The sequence below is a fragment of the Centroberyx affinis genome, unplaced genomic scaffold (genome assembly GCF_046629955.1).
Source record: "Centroberyx affinis isolate AG114_WGS23_722 - 3 ecotype Tasmania unplaced genomic scaffold, CSIRO-AGI_Caff_v1 ptg001429l_1, whole genome shotgun sequence".
Lineage (NCBI taxonomy): Eukaryota > Metazoa > Chordata > Actinopteri > Beryciformes > Berycidae > Centroberyx > Centroberyx affinis.
Window position 1 is genome coordinate 163,950 of NW_027279905.1, and position 25,743 is coordinate 189,692.

General features: G+C 42.3%; 1 protein-coding gene across 1 annotated transcript; it reads right to left on the minus strand.

Moving 5' to 3' along the window:
• Window positions 1–7,372: 7,372 nt before the first annotated feature.
• trim45 (tripartite motif containing 45) lies at window positions 7,373–25,564 on the minus strand. The gene is made up of 8 exons (XM_071526560.1): window positions 25,074–25,564; window positions 22,694–22,982; window positions 21,932–22,077; window positions 20,631–20,947; window positions 11,272–11,401; window positions 9,676–9,790; window positions 8,310–8,436; window positions 7,373–7,527 (listed from the first exon to the last, which is right to left on the minus strand). The coding sequence occupies exons 1-8, from the start codon at window positions 25,562–25,564 to the stop codon at window positions 7,373–7,375; spliced, it is 1,770 nt and encodes a 589-aa protein (XP_071382661.1).
• Window positions 25,565–25,743: the final 179 nt, after the last annotated feature.

Below are 25,743 nucleotides of genomic sequence, written 5' to 3' on the forward strand. Positions count from 1 at the left end.
TATTTTTTTTTAAATGGTGGATATCTCATTTTAAAACAAAAGCCTACTGTGTCCAGTTAGAGAACAGTCGCTCCAAACCAATAGGCCTTATTGCGTTAAATGCCAAAGGTTCATTGTTTTACCAACTGCACTGCTTTCCAGTGGGAGCTGGTAAGGCACCATTTAGAGTCCAGTAAGTACATTAGTGTGCTGGCTGCGGCCTAGCCTCCATGTCTATAATCAGGTTACACAGTGTTCAACCTGAATGACCTGCAGTCGCTGAGTCTCTATATATCACACGCCCATGCACACACACGCACACACACACACACACACACACACACACAGTCTTACTTCTGTCACTTTTGGGGTATTTACATAGACTTACATTCATTTCCTGGAGACTTACCCTAACTATAACCATAACCATTACTTGCCTAAACCTAACCCTAACCTTAACCTAACCCTAACCTTAACCACTGACCCAAAAATCAGCTTTTTACCAATTGGGGACACGGCTTTTGTCCCCAATTGCACAAGCTGTCCCCAATCAACTGGTCTTAATTCTGGTTTGTGTCCCTGACTTAAGTCATACCCACACACACACACACACACACACACACAAGCAATACAAGAGCTTTTGTCAAGACCTTAGGATCCTATTCACGTCCTCAAAGTACAAGTCAAAGTCAAGTCCCAAGTCACCAGAACCAAAGTCCAGTCTCGAGTCTTCTCTTCATGCATCAAGTCTCAAGCAATTAAAATTGTGACTCGAGTCCAAGTCATGTGACTCGAGTCCCCACCTCTGTATATAAGCATTGTATCGAGGGCCATCTCTGCAATAGAAACAGTCGTGTTCCTCCGTTGGGCTTCAGTGCTTTTGGGTAACCAAGCCCTGTACAGAGGGTTTGACTCCTCTGTCACGCCACTTGTTCTGGAAACTAGATTCTGTGACGGCCATGAATTATTGACAGCACACTAATTTTAACGAATCAAGCTGAATTATTCACAAGTCAACATGGATGGATTCTCTGACAGGGAATTCTGTTACATTGCGTTTATATTCCTCAAACGGCCGTCCCCGGTGTGCATTTCACGTGACCTTCGCTGTACAGTGTGTGTGTCTGTGTGTGTGTGTGTGTGTGTGTGTGTGTCCTGCCTCCTGCTCCTCTCTTGGAGCCCAGAGATAAAGTGTCTCTCAGAGCGGGATGTCAGGTGCTGTCACAACACTGGATTTGAGGTGACATGATGCTGTGGTAGGTTTTCCCGTGTCTCTGTTATCAACTGGAGTTTATTTGATCTTTTTTTTCCTTTTGAGGTGAGGTGTGAGGTGTTTTTACAAGCCCCCGCCCCAGTTTTTTTTTTTTTTTTTTTTTTTTTTGACTCACTCTGACGGTTTGTATTTCTTCTCTCATTTTTCAGTTTTTGTCATTTGTGTTTGCAAATGAACTCTGCCTAAACCCTAAACAAAGAGAGAGAAAATAGACGGAGTCATCACCCTCTCACACAGGATGGATGAGAAACAGAGAGGCGATAAGTCACACCTACACCTTTTTTATTTTTGTTTTTATTGTGTTTTTTTTTGTCTTTTTTTATTGTGCTTTATGTCTGTGTATGTTTTTGCTTTATCTCCTCTGTGAAGCACTTTGTGGTGACGTCTCTGCTCTCGAAAGGTGCTATATAAATAAAGTTACTTACTTACCTCAGTTATATATACATATACATATATATATATATAAAGTCTTAGGCACCCTAGATTTTTTATATAAATGTCTTAGAAGTCTTAGATGTTTATTTGTTTTATGCATTAGTGTGTCAGTAGACCGCTGTTTATTGTAATTTTTTGATATTCAGAAACTTTTCATTTCATTAGTTTTGGAAGCATCTTCGCTTTATGGATTTCTTTGACATATGCCTAAAACCTATGCCTAACCTTAATTTAACTAGGAAGTCACATTGAGATTAAAACCTCTTTTACAAGTGAGACCTAGCCAAGGGTCAAATAGCAGCACCAAACACATAACGACAACAACATCAAATCACAACAGCAACAATAGGTATGACAAGAATACATTACATAATACAGTGCATAAACAAAAACAAGGCAGCAATATTTAGTCATGTGTTTGTTAGTTGAAGCAACTGCAGCTAACAGTGACCACTTCCATTATTCTAAGTTTAAAATCATTTAAAGAGATAAGGGTCTCAAGTTTGAGATTGGCCTGCAAATCGTTCCAGGACCAAGGACCATAGTAGAACAGGCTTGATTTGCCAACCTCTGTTCTGCTAGAAGGCTTTAAACTGAAGCCATATATTTGATTACATCTATTATCAGGGCAGTGTGCCTTTGACCCATGCACCCCTTATTTTTGGTCGCCTGTTATGTTGGTGAACGATGAAGTTAGGCTTTTTTCTACTGTCGTACCCTCTGGATCGGTGGTTCTCAACGTGGGGTCCGGGGACCACCAAGGGTCCATAAGGGGGTTTCAGGGGGTCCTCAGCAAATTGATGAATTGTTAAACTTCACCATTATTTCATTTACAAGAAGTTAACACAATTAGAGAATGTAGAAGAATGACTATTTTGATCATATATTCTCTGTTATCTCTCTACCTACAATACAGATAGAATTCTGGACAAAATCATATCTAACAATAAAAATATTCACAGATTTGGGTCTGCTAGAAAAAATATAATCAAATGGGGGTCTGTGGTCATAATGTGGACTAAATTAGGGGTCCCTGATATGAAAAAGGTTGAGAATCACTGCTCTGGATAAAAGCATCAGCTGAATGCTAAAAACATAAAACGTTAGATGAAATGTAGATCCAACACACGATTAAAAACATAGGTGATAGGTGACAGAAAGGGAACAGTGTCCCTCGTCTGTGAGACAATATTGTATTATGATCGTTGGTTCTCTCAATTACAAGGTACATTACTTGAGAGCTCAATGGTGGGTGAAGGAGGTTTATGGGGTCTGGCATGAGTCCTCCTCTCTCGGGTTCACTTTGTAATCCGGGGAGACGCGCTCTCCCTTTCTCACAGGGCTCGTGTGTGAGAGAGAGGGAGAAAGAGAGAGAGAGAGAGAGAGAGGTAGAGGGAGGAAGAGAAGAAAGGGAAGGGACAAGGAAAGGAAGAGATCAATAATAAAGGCAGGCTTTGAACCACTCCATCATCTTTATCCCACACCTGCCCTCAGCTGATGGACGTGTGTGTGTGTGTGTGTGTGTGTGCATGCCCGCAATGACCTCCTATTTCCGTCTGTAACCTCTCTCCTCCCAGCGCTGGCTGTCATTTGAATGGTCATCAGGTAACTGCTCATTTCCAATTTGCTGTAATTGAACAGGTATTCTGCTTGATTAAGCAATGTCACCACTGATATGAATTCCTCAGTGATGGGTTTTAGTGGAACGGGTCATTTGCCCCCCATTCATCAAACATTCATACTAAGATACTCAATCTTAAGCTGCTTAAGAAATTTTTCATGATAATGCAGTATTCATCAGCGGCTTCTTCGCTCAGGATCGCTCTGGTTAATACAGCTTTCCAGAATGCTGATTATGAATGATTTGTAAGAACAAGCAAGAAAACTTAATGTTACAGAATGAGGGCCATAATTATTAGTTTCTGGGAGAGCAGGGAGAGAAACCTAGCTCTCTCCTGCCTCCTGGTGGTTCACAGAGGGGCTCTGTGAACTGAGAAATTGTCCACATTTTCTCCCTGGTTCTTATTATTCAGTTTGGAATAATGTAAGAATCATGATGTTTTGCTAATCAATGTAGTTTAGCTAAAAGACGTCCTCACAGGCAGATCAGTTCATCCAAATGCTGCAAATTTGCCTGATTAGAAGGATTTTAGCAATTATTTAAAGAGGGGAGGCCTCCCCTAAAAATGTAAATGTAAATGTGACGTATATGTATATAAATAGAGGAATATTTGAATTCTTATAATAGGGCTTCTATAATGCTTCTCCCAGCACTTCTTTATCATATGTGATCATCATATGTAATATTGTTTTGGACGCTGTGGGTTTGACCTATACCTTACTGTTATGTGATGATGGTGATACAGGAATTGAAGCTAATTCTATTGCACTCTTTGGAAGTCTAAAGAGGAGTTAAGTAAGTAAAGTAAAGGATTATTCAAATCAAAGTTGGATTCCTGTTAACAGGGACAACAGTCTAGAGTTGGTAGGTGAAATTTTAGACAGACTACGAAATGGCAAATCTAGAAGTTCTCCTTTAATTCAATTGGGATCATTCTGGGTTAACGTCACGAAATGCCATCAAAGAGGGATGTGTGGTATGAAAATTGACAAATAAAAGTGTGTTTATTTCATATTTCAGGCACAAACGTTTCAGTCAAAACTGGTGGCAGTTTAAGCAAATAAAATGCATTTTTACAAGTTTAATTGGAAGACCACAGATGACTGTACAGTCCATGTGTAATGGAAACATTTTGAAATATGAAAGAAAAACAACTACAAGATATTCACAGTGTTGGAAAAGGTTCTCGTCATTATGAAGATGTTGGACCGCAAATTGAAAAGCTTGTTCCTGATGTTAGGCAGTTGCATAGGTCTATTTTAAGATTCATCTTTACCATCCATAGATCTCTCAAGTTAAAACATGAAAAAAAAACAGTTCTGGTACACTGAAGTCATTAAGCCATAACGTAAAAGATCCGCCTGCAGTCACACCGAAGATAAGGCATATTCAGGTTACAGAAGAAATACAAAGGCATCAAGTGACTCGTTGTGACTTTCAAGTTTGTGCTTTTTAAGTCGTGTTTGTGACACTACCTCTGGAGAGGAAAAACTTGGTATTCCAAGAGGAGGGTAACTGTACCTTCTAGGTCACAGTGTTTCCCAGATAAAGCCCTCTTCCCCAGAAGGCATGGTGTGGCTGCTTGTGAATGAAAGTGGAGGAAAAACAATAGTGTGCAAGTTTTATCGACTTTCTCCTCAGGAAAGACACAGGCAAGCACTCATGATTGACATGTAAAATCATTATGTGCTCAGAGCACAAGGCGAATACAATGCAGTTGTTAAAAAAAAAAAGATTATGTTTCACATTCTAAATAGTCTCCAAATAACCCTGGGTGAGTGTGTTTACAGGCGCACTGCATTCCAGCTCAGCGCTTCTGTCTCGATTCAGGTCATATTCAGGATGAGCTGTTTGTATGCGGCTTCGTATCCTGACCACAAATATCTCTGCATACATGAATAAACACACTATTATGAATACTACTGTGGAAACAGAGCTGAAACAGAGGAAAACCCAACTCTGAGCAGGATAAGGTGTTCAAATGCCTCGGTATCCCAGATAATATTAGCCAGCTATCATATTCAGGTTCTAATAATAGGGATGTGAACGTATCCGGACTTTTGTAAACAGGATATGGCACTGTATACACATCAATTCACAAATGGAATACTAGAATATCCAAATCCAAATATTAATGACAATGTAAATGTTAACTGTTCAGTTGATGGATTGTCTCGATTGCAGCCCTTCTGCTATTTGCTTTACAGTACATCAGGTGACCAGTGCTGATAAACAGGGATTGTTGTTCATATCGTTCATGGATGTTTTTGAAGCACTACTAGCTTTCAAAAGGGATTTTCCATGACGGAGTGAAGTGATACAAAAAATACAAAAGTATTAAAGATCAACAGTAAAATCATATATTTGTCTGGTGAACCTCAATACTTCCATTCTATTGAGTTTTTATATTTAAGATATAAAAGCACCAATGTCAGCCCCTTTATAAGCGACAGCAGCCTCAAGGCTCAAAAAATGGACTTGGGACTGGAAGGTCGACTGGGAAAACCTGACTGACTAAGAAGAGCTCTCCTCTCCCTCAACAACTACTGCCGAGGTGCCCTTGAGCAAGGCACGTAACCCCCAGTTGTTCCAGTGAAGCTGCTCATGGAGGGGCCACATTACATGTTTTTCAAGCCCGATTTGGCAATGATTTGAGATCGGGCAGAATCTACGGTAGTCTAGGGTAATCCAAGGTAGTTCAGGGTAGTTCAGGATAGTCCAGGGTAGTTCAGGCTAGTCCAGGGTAGTAGTTCAGGGTAGTTCAGGGTAGTCCAGGGTAGTTCAGGGTAGTTCAGGCTAGTCCAGGGTAGTTCAGGGTAGTCCACGGTAGTCCAGGGTAGTTCTGGGTAGTCTAGGGTAATTCAGGGTAGTTCAGGGTAGTCCAGGATAGTTCAGGGTAGTCCAGGGTACTTCAGGGTAGTTCAGGGTAGTTCAGGGTAGTCCAGGATAGTCCAGGGTAGTTCAGGGTAGTCCATGGTAATTCAGGGTAGTCCAGGGTAGTCCAGGGTAGTTCAGGGTAGTCCACGGTAGTTCACGGTAGTTCAAGGTAGTCTAGGGTAGTTCAGGGTAGTCCAGGGTAGAACAGGGTAGTTCAGGGTAGTACAGGGTAGTTCAGGGTAGTCCACGGTAGTTCAGGATAGTCCAGGGTAGTTCAGGGTAATTCAGGGTAGTTCAGGGTAGTCCAGGATAGTTCAGGGTAGTCCAGGGTACTTCAGGGTAGTTCAGGATAGTTCAGGGTAGTCCAGGATAGTCCAGGGTAGTTCAGGGTAGTCCACGGTAATTCAAGGTAGTCCAGGGTAGTCCAGGGTAGTTCAGGGTAGTCCACGGTAGTTCAAGGTAGTCTAGGGTAGTTCAGGGTAGTTCAGGGTAGTCCAGGGTAGTCCAGGTTAGAACAGGGTAGTTCAGGGTAGTACAGGGTAGTTCTGGGTAGTCTAGGGTAGTTCATGGTAGTCCAGGGTAGTTCAGGGTAGTTCTGGATAGTCCAGGGTAGTTCAGGGTAGTCCAGGGTAGTTCAGGATAGTCCAGGGTAGTTCAGGGTAGTCCAGGGTAGTCCACGGTAATCCAGGGTATTTCTGGGTAGTCTAGGGTAGTTCAGGGTAGTCCAGGGTAGTTCAGGATAGTCCAGGGTAGTTCAGGCTAGTCCAGGGTAGTTCAGGGTAGTCCAGGGTAGTCCACGGTAATCCAGGGTAGTTCTGGGTAGTCTAGGGTAATTCAGGGTAGTTAAGGGTAGTCCAGGATAGTTCAGGGTAGTCCAGGGTACTTCAGGGTAGTTCAGGGTAATTCAGGGTAGTCCAGGGTAGTCCACGGTAGTTCAGGGTAGTCCAGGGTAGTTCAGGGTAGTTCAGGCTAGTCCAGGGTAGTCCAAGGTAGTCCAGGGTAGTCCAGGGTAGTCCAGGGTACAGGGTAGTTCAGGGCAGTCCAGGTTAGTTCAGGTTAGTTAGTTGTGCTCCTCAAAAACAGCCATCATTGTGTGTGCGTCAAGTGTGACAGAAGAGACTGAAAGTCTGCAAATTTCACTCGCCTGCTGCTCTAACCTCCAGGCTACTGGAGGCTGTCCCATTCCATCAGAGCTCCACAGTTCGCAGGTGGCCGCGGGGGGAAACCGCAGCCACCACACTCTGAGGCAAACACTCCGACTGCTCCACAGTGCTGCCGCAGCACGACCAGTGGGGCTTCCCGGGGTGACCCTTGTGGCCGTGACCGCAGCCCTGGAACCCTCCTGAAGTCAAGGGGGTAGAAAAACAGACAGGCAAGATGTGAGATCAGCAGCAACAGTAGAATTTTAGAGATTCTCCAGGGAAGAAGAAGGCACTGTTGAAGAGGAAAAAACACTGAGACAAACCGAGAAGTATACCTAATTATACTACACTTCATACAAAACAAACTTACATATTACTACATATTACATATACAGAAACCCCCATCCTACATCCTGCACTGCACTTTATTAACACTGCACTTTACTACAGATCATGTCTCATGCATTACCATGCATCTGTTGTTTGTTTTTTGTATAGTGTCTCGGTTTTTAGCGTGTATTGATCATGTATGTTTTTTCATGTTGTATGGTTTTTGTGTCGATTAGAGGCTTGTGACGAAGAATTCGAATGTGTTTTTAATACAAATGGCCAATAAACTTAACAAAACGAAGTAACTAAAGTAACTAACTCTCCCGCATTAGTGCTGCAGGACTTTCCAAACAATTCCTCTAGTGGATGGATGGGCAGCAGAATTGCACCAGGCGTCCACGAGAAATTCTTGTTTTTATATATGTTCTACTCGGCTGCTGCCCTGTTACTCTGCCAGCTAAGGGTAAATTCTTGAAATAAAAAAAACATGGTCTATCACTGTTGCTGTTATTGAATTTTCACAGCGGCAGCAAATCAGTGAGGGGAATCTACCTCTTATCTGCAGTCTTCCTCTCTGTCCAGCACATGCTTGGTGTCTGGAATGTGCATATTGTGTTTTTTTATTGACTTTTTGGTGTTTTGCTCTGTGTACCTGGCATGGTTCCTGGGCAGCCACAGCGAGCCTCTTTGGCCCCGCCGCTGGAGCAGAAGGAGCAGCAGTGAAACGTCCCACGGTGACGTCTGAACTTCCTCTTCACGTTCAGGACGAATGGAGAACCCTGGAGACCGAGACAGGAAAGAGCCGTGAGGAGAGAAAAACACACACCAGCCACGATGACCTATCTACCTACATACAGTACCTAACAGTGCTGGGGGTAACGCGTTACTGTAATCACATTATTTTCTCCTGTAATGGAGTAAAGTAAGGCATTACTGTTCCAGTTTCAGTAAACACACTACAGTTACTGATTAGACAGATCGGTCATTACTAGCATTACATTCTTTAGCCTCTTTAACCTCTTTATTAATGTAATCTGTATGAAAGTTTCCTCGTCTTATCCAGCCTTCAAATCATGCCGGAAATATCAGAATTATGAGTAGAGCGCACATGAACGAGCCAACAAAGTGGTAAAAACGACTGGGAAAGTCAGAATTTAATCCTGTAGGCTCTGTCTTTATTAAATACCTTAAAAGAAAGACTTAGTGTCTCTCGTAGATACTTCTGCTGGTAATGTGGCTTAGGTCGACAATATTTAATGTCCCAATGAACATAAGTAAGCCTCACACAATCATTGAAAGTGTAACGCAAAAGTATCTATCTATCTATCTATGTATCTATGTATCTACCTACCTATCTATCTATCTATCTATCTATCTATCTATCTATCTATCTATCTATCTACCTACCTACCTACCTACCTACCTATCTATCTACCTACCTACCTACCTACCTACCTACCTACCTACCTATCTATCTATCTATCTATCTATCTATCTATCTACCTACCTACCTACCTACCTATCTATCTATCTATGCAGACAGACAGAAGCAAACAGAATTTAGAGGATGTCAAACTGTTAGTAGAAATCTTGCTTATCAGACATCTAAAGTAAATCATTTTTACATCCGAGCTGTGGGTAGGCAGCCTGTTTTGGGTTTTTGCCTGGAGAGAAAGTTGTCCATGTCGATTTCTGTTGCTGGGATAATGCGTGCTGACATCTGAGAGAGATTCAGCACCCCTGAGGCGATAAGCTGGGATCCCTTGGCAGGGCGAGGGCTCAATCCAGCTTAAAACCCAACCGCTTTAACAAGCACTTTCAACTGCAATGTGTTAAGTGTAAAATAAATAACATTATCAAGAAGATAACTCATAATGATGTTAACTGCAGATTGCTTTGAGACGGAGACAAAATAAGAAGCTTTTTTGGTCATTTCTTGCCAATATTCAATTCAATAAATTCACCTCATCCTCATATTTTCTTGTTATATAATTCCATTCTTTGGGTTGATTTAGTACCTTGACATGTTGGGCTTTGACACACACCCAGACAGAGTAGGCTCCCGGCTCTACAGGCGTGTATGAAACACCGTAGGACCCGTCGTCATTGTCAACCACCGTTGTCTCCACCATGCTGAAGAAAAAAACAAATTATCTGTGTAATTTTATGGGAATACTACTGAAAAATGCAACTGATAAGCAATTCAGTTACACACAAAAATAAATGTTAAGGGCATCTTTTCCTTACATATCCCCCCCCCACACACACAGTAATCTTTCCTGTTACAATTCATTGTATGATAATAACTAGAAGGCAGTCAGTAGAGTGCAAACCTCTGCCAGTGCTGAACAATTTCCTCCTTCCTCCACCTTGCAAAGCTGCAGTCATGTTTGTTTATCGTTTGTCTTCCGGATTTCATTTTCTGACAAAATAGCTTGTGAATACAACACTGTTTACCAGCTGACTTGGAAGTCCTGGATGTTGGACCTTCCCACTAGCACCTGAACGCAACATAATAGGGCTAAAAAACGATAATCATTAGAAAGGTGGAAATCCCAGATCCAGATCACCACCAAAATCTACACTGATTCTTGGGCCAAGGCCTATCTGTGCACCAGATTTAAGGGATAAGTTTGGCAAATTTGGACCTATATATAATAATAATAATAATAATAATAATAATAATAAACTTTATTTATATAGCACCTTTCAAAACAATTGTTACAAAGTGCTTTACAATAAATAAAAGCATGGAATAAAAACACTAGAAAAAAACAAAAACAAAGAATAGAAAGAAAGCACAAATAAATAAAATGACATGAAAATCATTATAAAAAATGGCTACAGCAACAACATCAATGGAGTAAAAATAGAGCTAAGAAACAAGGAATAAAAGTAAAACAAAAAAGAAAGTAAAAAAGAAATAAAAATCATAGTAAAAAAGCCTTTACATAAAAATGTGTTTTGAGGAGAGACTTAAAAGAAAACACAGAGTTTGCTAGCCTGAGATTCTCAGGCAGGGCATTCCGAAGTTTAGGAGCCCTGACGGCAAACGCCCGGTCACCTTTAGATGCAAGCCGGGAGGTGGGACCGGTCAGAAGGGCCCGGCCTGAGGATCTCAGGCTGCGCTTCGGCTCATAGGGGATTAAAAGGACAGAGATATAAGTAGGAGCCTGACCATGTAGCGCCTTTAAAGTTAAAAGCAAAATCTTAAAATCAATTCTAAAACTAATAGGAAGCCAGTGAAGAGAAGCTAAAATGGGGGTTACATGGTCCCGCCTTTTACTCTTAGTTAAAAGCCTTGCAGCTGCATTTTGCACTAATTGCAGGTGAGAGAGGGATAATGGTGATAAAGGTAATTAAGTGATTCTCTCTTGATCCCTATGAGAAAATGCTGTGTTTGCTTGCCCCTGTCTGGGAGATCAGAACTACTAACAGCTTCCCTGGAGGGATTCAGCATCTTGCTCAAGGACTCTTCAGCAGAGCAGATGCTTGAAGGGCGGTTCTCTCCAACCACTAGGCCTCCCAGCCCCCTCCCCGTTACCTGGTAAATCAGAGATACCCTGGAAAACTGAAACACTGTCATGGCGGGACAGACTGTGTCACACACTCACCAGTTTTTCTTCTCCTTGTGGACGATGCTGACCAGGACTTGCTCCCCGCCTCGTCCCATCCGCTCCCCGGCCGAGTCCCGGGACACCAGGGTGAACTGGCCCTGCTGGCCCTCCCTGCCCCGCTGCAGACCTGGGGTGTGTGTGTGTGTGTGTGTGTGTACATGTTAGAGGCCAGAAAGGTGGACCGACAAACACACACACACACACCGACAGACAGCGCACATTCATGGACCAACATACACACACACACACACAAAGCAGAAAAACAGTCACACATAAAGGCTGAGAAGTCTCTTTCACTCTCATACATACGCGTTTTCACACACACACACACACACACACACACACACACACGCACACACACACACACACACACACATATGCATGCACACACACCTACAGAAAACATACATGCATGGACAAACACGGACGCACACACACTCAAGGCAGAAACACAGTCATAAGGCAGAAAATTCTCTCTCACACACACACATACACATACCTATATGTGCATGTATGGACAAACATGCAGACACACACACACACACACACACACACACACAGGCAGAGAAGTCTCAAGAAGACACACAAGAAGCAGAAAGACAATCATATAAAGGCATAAAAGTCTCTCTCTTTCTCTCATACACACACACAGGCAGCAAAGTCTCTCTCTCTCACACACATACACACAGACTGAGAAGGATAGAAGGACACACACACACACACAGTCTCTGCAAGTTGTCCAAGTCATCCTGCATGGGCACATCACATTAACAGAGGCACTTCATCATTTCGACACACCACAAAATGGAGACGCTTAGACATTTGTCTTGTGCCTCCAAAGATTACAGACAGACACACACACACACACACACACACACAGTCTCACACACAAAACAACCCCCCACTGAGCGCTTACCCAAGCTACTTTGCCCCTAAACATATGGCCTGTGCTCCCAATTTTAGTGTGACTTCAGTGACAGGGGGGAGCACAAGTGTTTCAGTGCTGCTGACCTGAGCTTTATTATAAAACCTCCCACCATCACTCAGCGTGTCGTTAACCTGCTCTGCTGCGTCCCCTTGTCACACACTCACTTAAAGGAATAGTTCACCCAAAAATGAAAATTCTGTCATCATCTACTCCCCCTCATGCCAGTTGAAACACAGGTGAAGTTTGTCCATATAACACACAGGGAGGTTGCCAGCACAACTCCATAGCAGCCTTCTCCAAAACAACTGAAGTCAGTGGGGACCAGTTCTTCAGAGTTCCAAAAAGACCTACAGTATATTTACACCATCATTTAGTGCAAATCTGAACTACAGCTGATTGATTTGCAACAAATAATGGTGTATAGGTCTTTCTATTCACAGTGTGATTGTTTGGCTGTTTTTGTTTTGGAACTCTAAAGAACAGGTCCCCATTGACTTCAGTTGTTTTGGAGAAGGCTGCTACCAAGTTGTGCTGCAGCCTCCCTGTGTGTTATATGGACTAACACATTTCACCTGTGTTTCATTTGGCATGAGGGGGAGTAGATGAGTACAGAATTTTCATTTTTGGGTGAACTATTCCTTTAAGATATTCAGCAGTCACTTGTTGTGGCGTCGCTGTCGTGTTTAAGTCAACATCATTTGCATTCACATGAATGATTAATGTCGCTTTGCATATTGTTGTCAGCGTCGGTTAGCCACACGGCTCACTCTGCAGCTAATGATCCCACACTCTGTCTTCATCCATCACTGTTTTACCTTTTCCACTCGCTACAGAACTGCACAATATGACTTGTTTACATGCTGCTGGAATACTGTTATGACAGCTACTACTACTAACTACTAATTCTTTTACCACTACTATCACTACTACTACTGCTGCTACTGCTATTAAGTCAAGTCAAAGTTTATTATTGCTCGATATCACAAAATATGTCTCAAAGGGCTGTACATAAAATAAAACAATAATGAGCAACATTAGCAAAATATATAAAAATGTACAAAGTGAGATAAACTACATATAAAACATTATATTTACAAAATATTTGAAATATTTAAAAATATAAAAAGTTAGGTAAAATACAACAATACACAATATGCACATAAAACTCCTGTACATTCATACCTGGATACAGATGAAAACACATAAATGTGTAACATACAGTACATATACGTAACCATACAGGGAGCCAATGTAATGAAATAAGAACAGGGGTAATATGATCAAATTAAGTTAATTACTATTACTGCTACTAATATTTCCATTACTACTAAAACTACTACGATTACGAGCTCAGGTTAGCCCCTTCATTAGATCACTTCTTAAAATTATTGTTTTTTTAAACTGGCTTTCTTATAATGTTTTATTTATATTGAAGTTTTAGTCATTCATTTATTGATACTCGAAATTGTTTTATCTCCTCCTTGCTTCGTTCTCATTTTCTTTGCTGCTTTTTTATCTGTAAAGCAGCTTTGTAAATTCTGTTTTTGAAAAGCGCTAAAAATAAAGATGATTAAAAATAAAGAATATTATTAATATTGACTTTTCTATTAATACTACTACTACTTCTATTACTACTAGTACTACTACTACTGTTATTACTACTGTAAAAAAGGCTTGCAGTCTAAATTGACTTTAACAACCATATTGGCTGGCACAGCCCCTCGTTTAAGTATTCTGTAGTTCATTGGACACACATTTCTTAGAATCGATAACCCATATAAACTCGCTAATTGTGATAGTTGATTTGTTCTGGAGAGTTGCACGAACGTGTTTGAGACTAAGAGTGTGGCTGTATTGGATGTATGTGCGTCTATTAATCTGTAAATACATCTAATTTGTTTATGTTAATTTGGAAGTCGATTTAAGCTGGAGAACTGTTGCTCCCTTTCCCTGTTGTGGGTGTGGTGTACTGGCATGGGGGTCGCCTTGGAAACACTTAGTCGAGTGGCATTAATACTAGTTGTTGCAAATTGTCATTTGCAATTAATAATGTGCCTATAATTTAATTACGTTATTTACTGGAGTAAAGAATTTGTTGTATATTATTTAAGGTAATTCTGATTGTAAATAATACACGCTCATGTTGTTGGCTTACTGCCCACTGAGCAAAAGACGTGATTTCAACATCGCATCTATGCTTTAGCTCTCATATAGCGCAGGATCATTACGGCTATGTATAGACCTATTTTAGACCAAGCAGTAAATACATTATTACAATGAATAAACATCTGTAAATACCAAAAATATGCACCAGAGAAGTCCTGTAGACTAGCCTACAAGATAATTATCTGAGCAGTTAAAAGTAATTTTAACATTGCGTCTATGCGTAGCTCAATATAGTCCAGGATAATATTGTCTATGTATAGACATCTAATAAACTTTCACTTTTCAACCCCATTTAAACTTAATTTAGCCTGGACGGCTATGGCCATTTAGACATGTTTTAAACGTCTAATCAACGTAAAATTGCTCAGTGGGTGTGCCTGCTTCATTATGTATATTGGAATTCTACTATTTAGATTAAGCTACACTTTCAATTGCTTTCATTATTATTTCACTTGAGTAATCATATAGTGTGCACAATTTATTCCACTCATCTACTGTCTGTATGGAAATTGTCCTTGTCTGCATATAATTCACGTTGGACTGCCAGCTTGTGGCTAAAGTGGAATGACAGGACAACATAGTAGTTTAATAGCTGACTGTGCCATATTTATTTCTGTATTATCCTCATAGTTTATTGCTCTTATTTCCAGAAACCACATTCCACACTCTTTATACCCAGCAAGGGGTATACTGTATGTACAGCCACTTAATGAAGTCCAGTCTGGGAAATCAGCATCTCTTCTCATGTATTTTAATGGATACACCACAGTGACTACAACTACTTGAACCACAAGAGACTTAAGAAAGTCATCTTCATTACAACTACTACTAATATTGCCATTACTACTAATACTACTTCTAGCATTACTACCTTTACCTCTACTACTACTACTACTGTATTGTTTGTGTTTTTACATGTGTGCATGTGTGTGTGTGCTTGCAAAGCCAAGCAGCCCAGCAGCTGTCACCATTACAGAGGCAGCTGCTGTTCTCACACACATCTCAGTAAACTCACCTGTCCCGTACAGCCGTGTGGTCCAAATCCCCCTCTTATCACACAGGGAAGGGATAAGCCCCAGTAAGCCCCTGTGATTTTCTGCTTTCTTCCAGTTATCATATACATCTGGACTTTATCTGCCGCCTTAAATGAACGAGTCAAACTACATAAAGAGCAGCGGGTGAAACTTCACACATAAACTTAGGAACAACTTGGGGAGGGACAAACAATTTATAGGTTGTAAATAATAAAAAAAACAAAAAACGGCTTAGCTGATGTAGCGAATCTGAGGATTTACGTGGCCTAATCTTTCATATAAAAAAAGGTCCCTAATCCTTAACAACACACATTAAAAAGTCACTATGAAGGAAGTGTGGTACAAGTCAGATGGATAGGGAAAAGGCACGGTAGGCTCAAGTGGTTCAAGGGGCCCGAAGCAATCAAAATACACATCGCACCCCTACACACACACACACACACAAACACTTTGCACTTTGACACCGGGAGGACTCTCCAAGGGAGTCATTATCTGCTGAGGTTTTCCCTTCCCCACACAGGTAAACACTACTTACAGCTGGGCCTGTCCCAGAGACACGCTGCTACAAATCCCTGCTAGTGTTTGTTTGTGTGTGTGTGTGTGTGTGGGGGGGGTTGTGTTTGTTATCTTCGTGAACGACCGGTTTTAGGTACAGAGAGAGGCAGAGGGAAAAGCCCCGCACACATAGATCTGTGGCATTTCTCTTATTTATTGGTTTCTCTGTTTGGCGAGGAATAACGGTGGTCGTTCTACAGAAAATATGTGTAGGGACTAGGGCTGAACTATTTTGAAAAAATAACTAATTGCGATTATTTTGACTGATATTGCAATTGCGATATGATTTGCGATATTAGAGGGAATGATCATTTTTACATCATTATTCTCATTTTCATTGAAAAACGTATTCAGATGATTATGGTGTGATTTTTGCGGGGATCTGTACCAAACAAAGATGTTTTCTTAAGTCTGTAGAATATGATGTGTAGGCCAGGACATCTCTGCAGCACCACAATATTTCATTTAAAATGCTATTTTGACACATTTCGCCTTTAACAAATATTGCGCCTCCTGCGATTTGAAAATTGCAGTAGGCCATAGTGCGATTTCGATAAAATTTCGATTAATTGTTCAGCCCTAGTAGGGACAACAATATACCTGCTCAGACCTCACCTTGTTCGAGTTGGTCAAGTTAGAGAGAGTAAGTAAGTAAGTAACTTTATTTATATAGCACATTTCGAGAGCAGAGACGTCACAAAGTGCTTCACAGAGGAAATAAAGCATAGACATACAGTACATAGAGACATAAAGCACACTAAAAACAGACAGAAAACAAAAAATAGAAAATTACACAAAGGCAAGTCTAAACAAATGGGTCTTGAGCTGCTGTTTAAAGGTGTCCACAGTGTCCACAGATCTTAAGTCCAGAAGGAGAGAGTTCCAAAGCTTAGGAGCCACAAAGCCTCAAAAGCACAGTCTCCTTTAGTTTTTAGCCTAGATTGAGGAACAGCCAGCAAACCCTGATCAGAGGAACTTAAGAGACCTGCTGGTGACACAGGGCTGCAGTAGATCTCTAATGTAGGCAGGTGCCTGACCATGCAGAGCTCTGTAGGCGATCACAAGCTCTTTGAATTGGATTCTGAATTTGATGGGGAGCCAGTGAAGAGCGATCAGAATCGGTGTCACATGAGACCTTTTGGAGGACCTGCTGAAGAGTTTAGCAGCAGCATTTTGGACCGCTTGTAAACCATCCAGGGATGTTTTGCTGAGGCAGGTGAAAAGGGAGTTTACAATAATCAAGACGGGACGATATAAAAGCAGGAATTAACATCTCCATCTCCGCTTGAGACACAACGGGCCTGAGCTTTGCAATGTTTCTCAGCTGGAAAAAACAAGAGCGAATCAGACACTTGACATGTTGGTCCAGAGTCAGAGCCTGGTCCATAGTGGCACCTGGATTTCTTATGGAGGGTTTAACCGACAAGGTAAGAGACCCAAGACCATCCCTTATCTTAGGGACGAGACTAGGCGGGGCAGGAATAAGGATTTCTGTTTTGTCTGCATTTAGCTGTAAGAAATGATCTGCCATCCAGTTTTTTATAGCGTTTAGGCAGTTATTTAAAACTGACAATTTAGCTGTGTGTGTGTGTGTGTGTAAAATTGGGTGCACAGACCTATTTAGGGGGAAAGAAGCTTGGGTAAGCGCCCAGTGGGGGGTTATTTTGTGTATGAGGTATTTGTGTGTGTGTGTGTATGTGTGTGTGTGAGTGTGAGTGTGTGTGTAAGCTCTGAGGCCGTCTCAGGACACACATATCTTTCGTCTCGCAGAGGTAATTCCTGCCACTCGAAAACTTCCCACAGCTAGTTGGAATGTCACTTTGAAGTTATCCCTGCTCCCCACTGCCTCAAGGGTCTTTTTCAGTGAGGGTGTGCGTGTGTGTGTGTGTGTGTGTGTGTGTGTGTGTGTGTACGTATGTTCGTATTTGTGGGTAAAAAACATCCCACGGTGCAGTGCCTCCGGGAGCGTTCGGCACTGTGAGTCATCTTCAACGTTCCTACAGTACCAAAGGAATTTCAATTTCTGTCTTCAAGCCAAAATACCCAGGAAGATAACAATAACCTGAGCACACACACACACACACACACACACACACACACAGAGAGACACACCACACCCCAATCGTCCCCCATCCCCCCTGAAACTACTCCCCCAGGCCGTTGCTGTAACTAAGAATGTATTTTTTACTCTTCTTGCCTTGCTAAATAGACTATGCATCTATTACAAATATGAATGTTGTGCAATAACTAGGCCTAATGAACGAAAAGGGAGCAGAGCTGCTACTTACATGGGTAGACAGGCATGAAAAGATGCACACCGCCCATTAAAACCTGATCCTGGAGACACTTTACTTTGCCATGGATTTATTCCAGTATATTAACCTGAGTGTTAACCTACTGAAGATTACTGCAAGTACATAATAATGCACTTAATGAAAATCTCTCTATTACATAATTTCCATTTTACATTTTAGGCATTTAGCTGATGCTCTTATCCAAAATTCACAACGAGTGCAACATTAGAATAACCTTGAATTCCTTGATTGACAAATTACAGGCAGCTAATAGTCGGAAGTGCGAGGGGTCAGAGAGCCACAGGGCCCCGACAATATTCCTGTGACCCATGCATGATCACGTAAGAGAGGTGCACAGAAAATCATTAAAATAAGAGCTAAGGAGAGAGGTGGGACGGATTTTTTTTGGAGAGCAATTAGAGTGAAGAGGAGGGGGGGGGGGATATGATTCAGACGGGGGAGGGTGAAGTACAGTAATTCTCCAGGTCCTCACACATTCTCAGAAAGTAAGATACAGGACAAAGGCGACAAAAGGTACAAGTCTAAGGTACAAGCAGCCGAATTTTCATGACCTAGAGCAGTGATTCTCAACCTTTTTCATATCAAGGACCCTTAATTTAGTCCACGTTAGGGCCACGGACCCCCATTTGATGAGATTTCTTCTCTCAGACCCACATCTGAGAATATTTTTATTGTTAGATATGATTTTGTCCCGAATTCCATGACTATCTGTATTGAAGGTAGAGAGATAACAGTGAAAGACAGTCAAAATAGTCATTCTTCTAATAGTGTTAACTCCATAATGGTGAAGTTTAATAATTCATCAATTTGCTGGGGACCCCCTGGAACCCCCTCAAGGACCCCTGGTGGTCCCCGGACCCCACGTTGAGAACCATTGACCTAGAGGAATCTACTTCAAGAAGCAGCTACTTCACAGCCTCCTCTGTCCCCTGAACTGCATCCCCGTCCCCCATTTTTTCTTCCTCCACTTCTTCCTCAAACTTGAAGTAAACGAACAACCTCTTCACAGCTTTTCTTTCCTTTCCTAGCACTTCTCTATCACGCATGATCATTTTACGGTCACAGGAATATTTTACTGCGTAGTTTACTCCATTCCTTACTGCTGGTTACCTGTACTGTTGGTGATCTAGGAATTCAAGCCTATTCTACTCAGCTAAATGCCTGAAAGTAAAATGTAAATGCAGCCTAATCAGTTTTTGATGGAGAGAGTCATTCCCACAGACTTGTACAGCCACGAGAAAAGGAGAAAAGGAAAAGAAACTCAGAATTTGTTTAGGTGACCAGGTAGTAGCCAAGGAGACCTGCTGTCTTAAAACACAAAATTCCTTAATTCAATCCCTGGCATAACCATACCATCACCTGGTTCTATCCATTGTAATAACCATGCGTTACCCCAGTTCCACCCCTGGTATAATAGTATAATAACCGTATGATACCAGGATTCAACCCCATTATTAACCAAACGTTAACCCAGTTCCACCCCTGAATACAATCCAATAACCCAGTTCAATCCACTGTAATAACCAAGGCTGGGTATTGGCTAGGACCTCACGATACGATACGTATCACGATACATGGGTCACGATGCGATTGTATCACGATACATTGCGATACGATACATATTGCGATACATTGCAATACTCTACATAATTTACTGAAAATTTAAAAATAGAGCTGAAAATACAACTTGCTGTGTACCACCTGGGTAGTCTAATATGTACACCACATTATATTGATAACTCAGCGGACAAATTGAGTCAAAACTATTTAATTCAAAGGGATTTGAGGGAAATTTAAGGACATTTTAAATCCGTTTTAAACTTTTTTGAATGTATCGATACGAGGGGCTGGAAAATCGATACAGTATCATGGAAAAAAATATTGCAATACTCAGCTGTATCGATTTTTTTGCACAGCCCTAGTAATAACCACACGTTCTATCCTGGTAATAACCATATGTTGACTCGATTCTATCCTTGGTAATAACCATATGTTAACTCAATTCCATCCTTGTTAATAACCATATGTTAACTCGATTCCATCCTTGGTAATAACCACAAGATAACCTGGGTTTATCTCTGGTAATAACCATGCGTTAACCCGATTCTATCCCCGGTAATAACCATATGTTAACTCAATTCCATCCTTGTTAATAACCATACATTAACTCGATTCCATTCTTGGTAATAACCATACGTAACCTGAATCCATCCCCGGTAATAACCCCACGACAACACAGTTCATTTCATTGTAATAACCACACAATAACCATGTTTCACCCCTGGTAATAACCGTACAATGCCTGGCTCCATCTTTGGTAATACCCTGGTAATAACCATGTGAGAAACACTCTCTCACCTTCGCCTTCGATGGTGCACTTGCTGAGGTCCAGCGTCTTGGCGTGGATCACCCCCACCACCGGGTATCCCTCCACCTCCCCCGCCCGCTCGCCCGGCGCGAAGCAGATGCCGCCGCCGTCGTCGGGGGCGACCGTCGCGGGCCGGGGGTCGTAGCCGCTCTCCGCCAGGCCGGTCAGCCGCCTCAGGGTCACCCCCTTGGCGCTGAGGATCTCGGCGTCCGAGCCGCAGGTCAGCAGCCTCTCGGCGAACTCCACCCCGCCCCGAACGTCCGACAGAGCCTGCCGCAGCTGCGCCCTCTGCAGGTGGAGTTGGTTCCTGTGGGACAGAGGCAGGTGTCGTGGGGGTTTCAATGCATATCCAGACCTGCGTGAGAAGAACCCAGGTCTTTGTACAGCTGAATTAGAGTTGTTCCGATACCGATACCAGTATGGGAAATGCCTCCGATACAGCCTAAAATGCTGGATCGGGTATCGGCGAGTACGCGAGTCTACGCACCGATCCGATATCACGTAATTTATTAGCCCCGAAAAAAATCTACTTTAAAGTAGTTTCACCTGGATAAAACAGCCGTTTTCCTGTAAATCTATACTTATATACAAATTTTATACTGTTACTGTACTATTTAAAATTCTAAATATCTTTTATTTTACTAAATTGTGGCTGCACTTTAACAGTTTTTTTAAAGGAATTGTTATTTACTCCTAGATTTATTTATTTATGTTCTTTTTCAGTTATGACTGTCAACAAAGTTTTATGGCATTCATTCTCTGTATGTATTTGTTCATGTTTTACAAAGGGTTTAACCTGAGTCAGGCCATACAACAATGATAGCAATCATATCACATCCATACAGGGTTAGTAGTAACCAGCTGTTAAAAAATAATAATAATATATATATATTTTTTTTAACGCACTGGTATCGGATCGGTACTCGGTATCGGCCGATACGCAAGTTCAGGTATCGGAATCGGTATCGGGAAGAAAAAAATGGTATCGGAACATCTCTAAGCTCCTTTCTGATAACGTTATCCTACTATAAAATGAGGAAAACTCTGTCCATCTGTCTGTCTGCATCCAATTTGCTCCTCAATGGGTTGGCCAATCAATCTGAAACTGCACATGGGCATTGAGCATTGGCATAGGCAGGCACTGACGAAGCTGATTTTTCCATTTTCCCAAATTTACACTGTTTATGTGCATTTTTGGGCAAGTCTGCGCGGAGTTGTGGCAGGTATGGACTAGTACTCTACTGACTGAAGTTGTAAGAACGGTGTGGTTTTGCCCGGCTGGGTGTCTGACCTGCGTTGGAGCCGCAGATCCTCCAGGCGGCGCAGCAGAGCCAGGCAGTGGGCCTCCACGGCGCTGGCGTAGCCTCGCGCAAACGCCCGCACCTCCTCGGCCGTGGCCTCCACTCGCTCCTGCAAGGTCTCCTGGGAAATCTCCACCTGTGAGAGGGTAAAAGGAAGAGAGTGACTTAAGAGTGAAACAGTAAAATAAGCTTTAACTCCTAGATCACCGAAATTATAAGTCGATCAGTAGTAGAGATGTCCGTCATGGCTTCAGGGCCCAATTCAAAATTTCATAGCATTTCTTTTTCCACACCTTCATTTCTTCCCTGAATTTGAAGATTGCGGTTAATGTTCACTTTACTGTACTTTCTTTCTTTTTTTTAACAATATGTTTATTGAAATTTAACAACTGAAAACATAGACAACACATCACGTACATCCTCACTCATACACGTGTCAAAAATAAATAAATGAATGAATAAACAAATAAATAGTGAAATATACATATAATACATATAATAATAATAATAATGATATGAATCATAACAATAATAGAGAAAGAAAGAAAGAAATATTAAGAAATATAAAAAAAAAAAAAAATAGAAGGCAGTCTTCTGTCACACTTTTCCTTTTCCCTCCCTCATTCAGGCCATATTTGCATTTTTTAAAAAGTCCATAATTGGATTCCACTTTACTGTACTTTCTGATTTTTTTCAAACGATCAGACCGATTTTCCAGACTTTTTCCCAGAAGCCCTGACTCCTGACCGCACCTTCTGCAGCGACTCCTCCAGGCGCTCCAGGCGGGGCCGCAGGCGGGCCGCGACCAGCCCTCGGATGCGGTCGCCGTGGCGATGGACGACGTCGCGCGCGGGGCAGCAGCAGTGGTCGCGGTGCAGGGTGGCGGCGCACTCCAGGCAGACGGGCAGGTCGCACGGCTCGCAGAAGAGGCGGAGCTCCTGGCCCGGATGGAGCGAGCAGAGGACGGGACGGGACAGGCGGCCCTGCTTCTTCAGCTCCTGCAGACTCTGGACAGAGTGAGACGCCGTCCGCTTCTGCCGTCTGCAAGGAGAGAGAGGGAGAGAGAGGGAGAGAGAGGGAGGGAGGGAGGGAGAGAGGGAGAATGTCTCAGATCCAACATGAGGCTGTCAGTGGCAGGATTCTGTTCAGCCTGAATTTAAGTGAACAGATAGCTGATACTGAGGATTAGCTCAGTTATTATGTAGCCTAGTTTTTAAGTTTACTAATCTTTTAATGTGTCAAACAACCAAGAGCTTTTCTTGGAGTCGTGGGAAAACAATGGGATAAATTATGTTGAATAAAAATATAGAATAGAATAGAATAGAATAGAATAGAACTTAACCAACTGGTGCTCCTGACAGCAGAACTCAGACTAGAATAGAATAGAATAGAATAGAATAGAATAGAAGTTACCTGTACAACTGGCCATAGAACTCAGAATAGAATAGAGTAGAAGTTAGCCTACTTGTGCAGCCTATTTCTATTGGCAGCAGAACAATAGAATAGATTCTAGAATAGAATGTTTTCCTACCTGTGTGCCTGACTGCAAAACTCAGAATAGAACAGAATAGAATAGAAGTTGTCCTTCTTGTGCACCTTGCAGCAGAACTCAGAATAGAATAGAATAGAATAGAAGTTGTCCTTCTTGTGCACCTTGCAGCAGAACTCAGAATAGAATAGAATAGAATAGAAGTTGTCCTACCAGTGCACCTGGCAGCAGAACTCAGAATAGAATAGAATAGAATAGAATAGATGTTTTCCTACCTGTGTGCCTGACTGCAAAACTCAGAATAGAATAGAATAGAATAGAATAGAAGTTGTCCTACCTGTGTGCCTGGCAGCAGAACTCAGAATAGAATAGAATAGAATAGCATAGCATAGCATAGCATAGCATAGCATAGCATAGAATAGAATAGATGTTTTCCTACCTATGTGCCTGACTGCAAAACTCAGAATAGAATAGAATAGAATAGAACTTGTCCTTCTTGTGCACCTCGCAACAGAACTCAGAATAGAATAGAATAGAATAGAATAGAATAGAATAGAAGTTGTCCTACCTGCGCTCCTGGCAGCAGAACTCAGAATAGAATAGAATAGAATAGAATAGAATAGATGTTTTCCTACCTGTGTGCCTGACTGCAAAACTCAGAATAGAATAGAATAGAAGTTGTCCTTGTGCACCTCGCAGCAGAAATCAGAATAGAATAGAATAGAATAGAATAGAATAGAAGTTGTCCTACCTGTGCGCCTGGCAACAGAACTCAGAATAGAATAGAATAGAACAGAACTCACCTGTGCACCTTGCCGCAGAACTCAGAATAGAATAGAATAGAATAGAAGTTGTCCTACCAGTGCGCCTGGCAGCAGAACTCAGAATAGAATAGAATAGAATAGAATAGATGTTTTCCTACCTGTGTGCCTGACTGCAAAACTCAGAATAGAATATAATAGAATAGAAGTTGTCCTACGTGTGTGCCTGGCAGCAGAACTCAGAATAGAATAGAATAGCATAGCATAGCATAGCATAGCATAGCATAGCATAGCATAGAATAGAATAGATGTTTTCCTACCTATGTGCCTGACTGCAAAACTCAGAATAGAATAGAATAGAATAGAATAGAATAGAACTTGTCCTTCTTGTGCACCTCGCAGCAGAACTCAGAATAGAATAGAATAGAATAGAATAGAATAGAAGTTGTCCTACCTGCGCTCCTGGCAGCAGAACTCAGAATAGAATAGAATAGAATAGAATAGATGTTTTCCTACCTGTGTGCCTGACTGCAAAACTCAGAATAGAATAGAATAGAAGTTGTCCTTGTGCACCTCGCAGCAGAAATCAGAATAGAATAGAATAGAAGTTGTCCTACCTGTGCGCCTGGCAACAGAACTCAGAATAGAATAGAATAGAATAGAACAGAACTCACCTGTGCGCCTGGCAGCAGAACTCAGAATAGAATAGAATAGAATAGAACTCACCTGCGCTCCTGGCCGCAGAACTCAGAATAGAATAGAATAGAATAGAACTCACCTGTGCGCCTGGCAGCACAACTCAGAATAGAATAGAATAGAATAGAACTCACCTGCGCTCTTGGCCGCAGAACTCAGAATAGAATAGAATAGAATAGACCTCACCTGTGCGCCTGGCAGCAGAACGCGCACAGGTTGACGCAGCAGACCTCGCAGCGCCGCTCCGCCGCTCCCTCGCCGCACAGGTCGCATCCCAGCGGGCCGTCGCTCACCAGCGTCTCCCGGAAGACTTCGTCCAGGGCCAGGTGGTCGGTGCTCAGCCCGGCCGCGCCCGACGGAGGCACGTCCACCTCGGAGTCACAGTCCGGGCAGAGGACGGTGACGGTAACGGCGGCCCGGTTCTCCTCCTCCTCCGCCGCCCTCCCCTCCTCCGGCCCGGCGCGGCGGCTGGACACCGAAAACGGCTCCAGCTGGCCGATGCAGTCGGCGCAGAATGTGTGTAGACAGGGCAGGATTTTGGGATCCCGGTACAAGCGTTTACACACGTTACATACCGCCCTTGGGTTCAACGGGACTCCGTTTTGGTTATCCTCCGAGTTTACCGGCGGCGCGGTGGGACACTGATCCGCGTTTTCTCTCTTTTCTGACAGCGACATTGTCTCTTTTTAACAGTTAAAGCGACCCTGGTGCCACAAACAACACAATGAAAGCCGCCCTACTGCCCACCCCGCTGCATACAAACTTTTATGTCCTGCACGACAAAATCATGCGATTCCTTTTTTTTCTACATAGTAGGCCTAACGACTCACAGAAAAAAACAAAACATCGGCCCTTT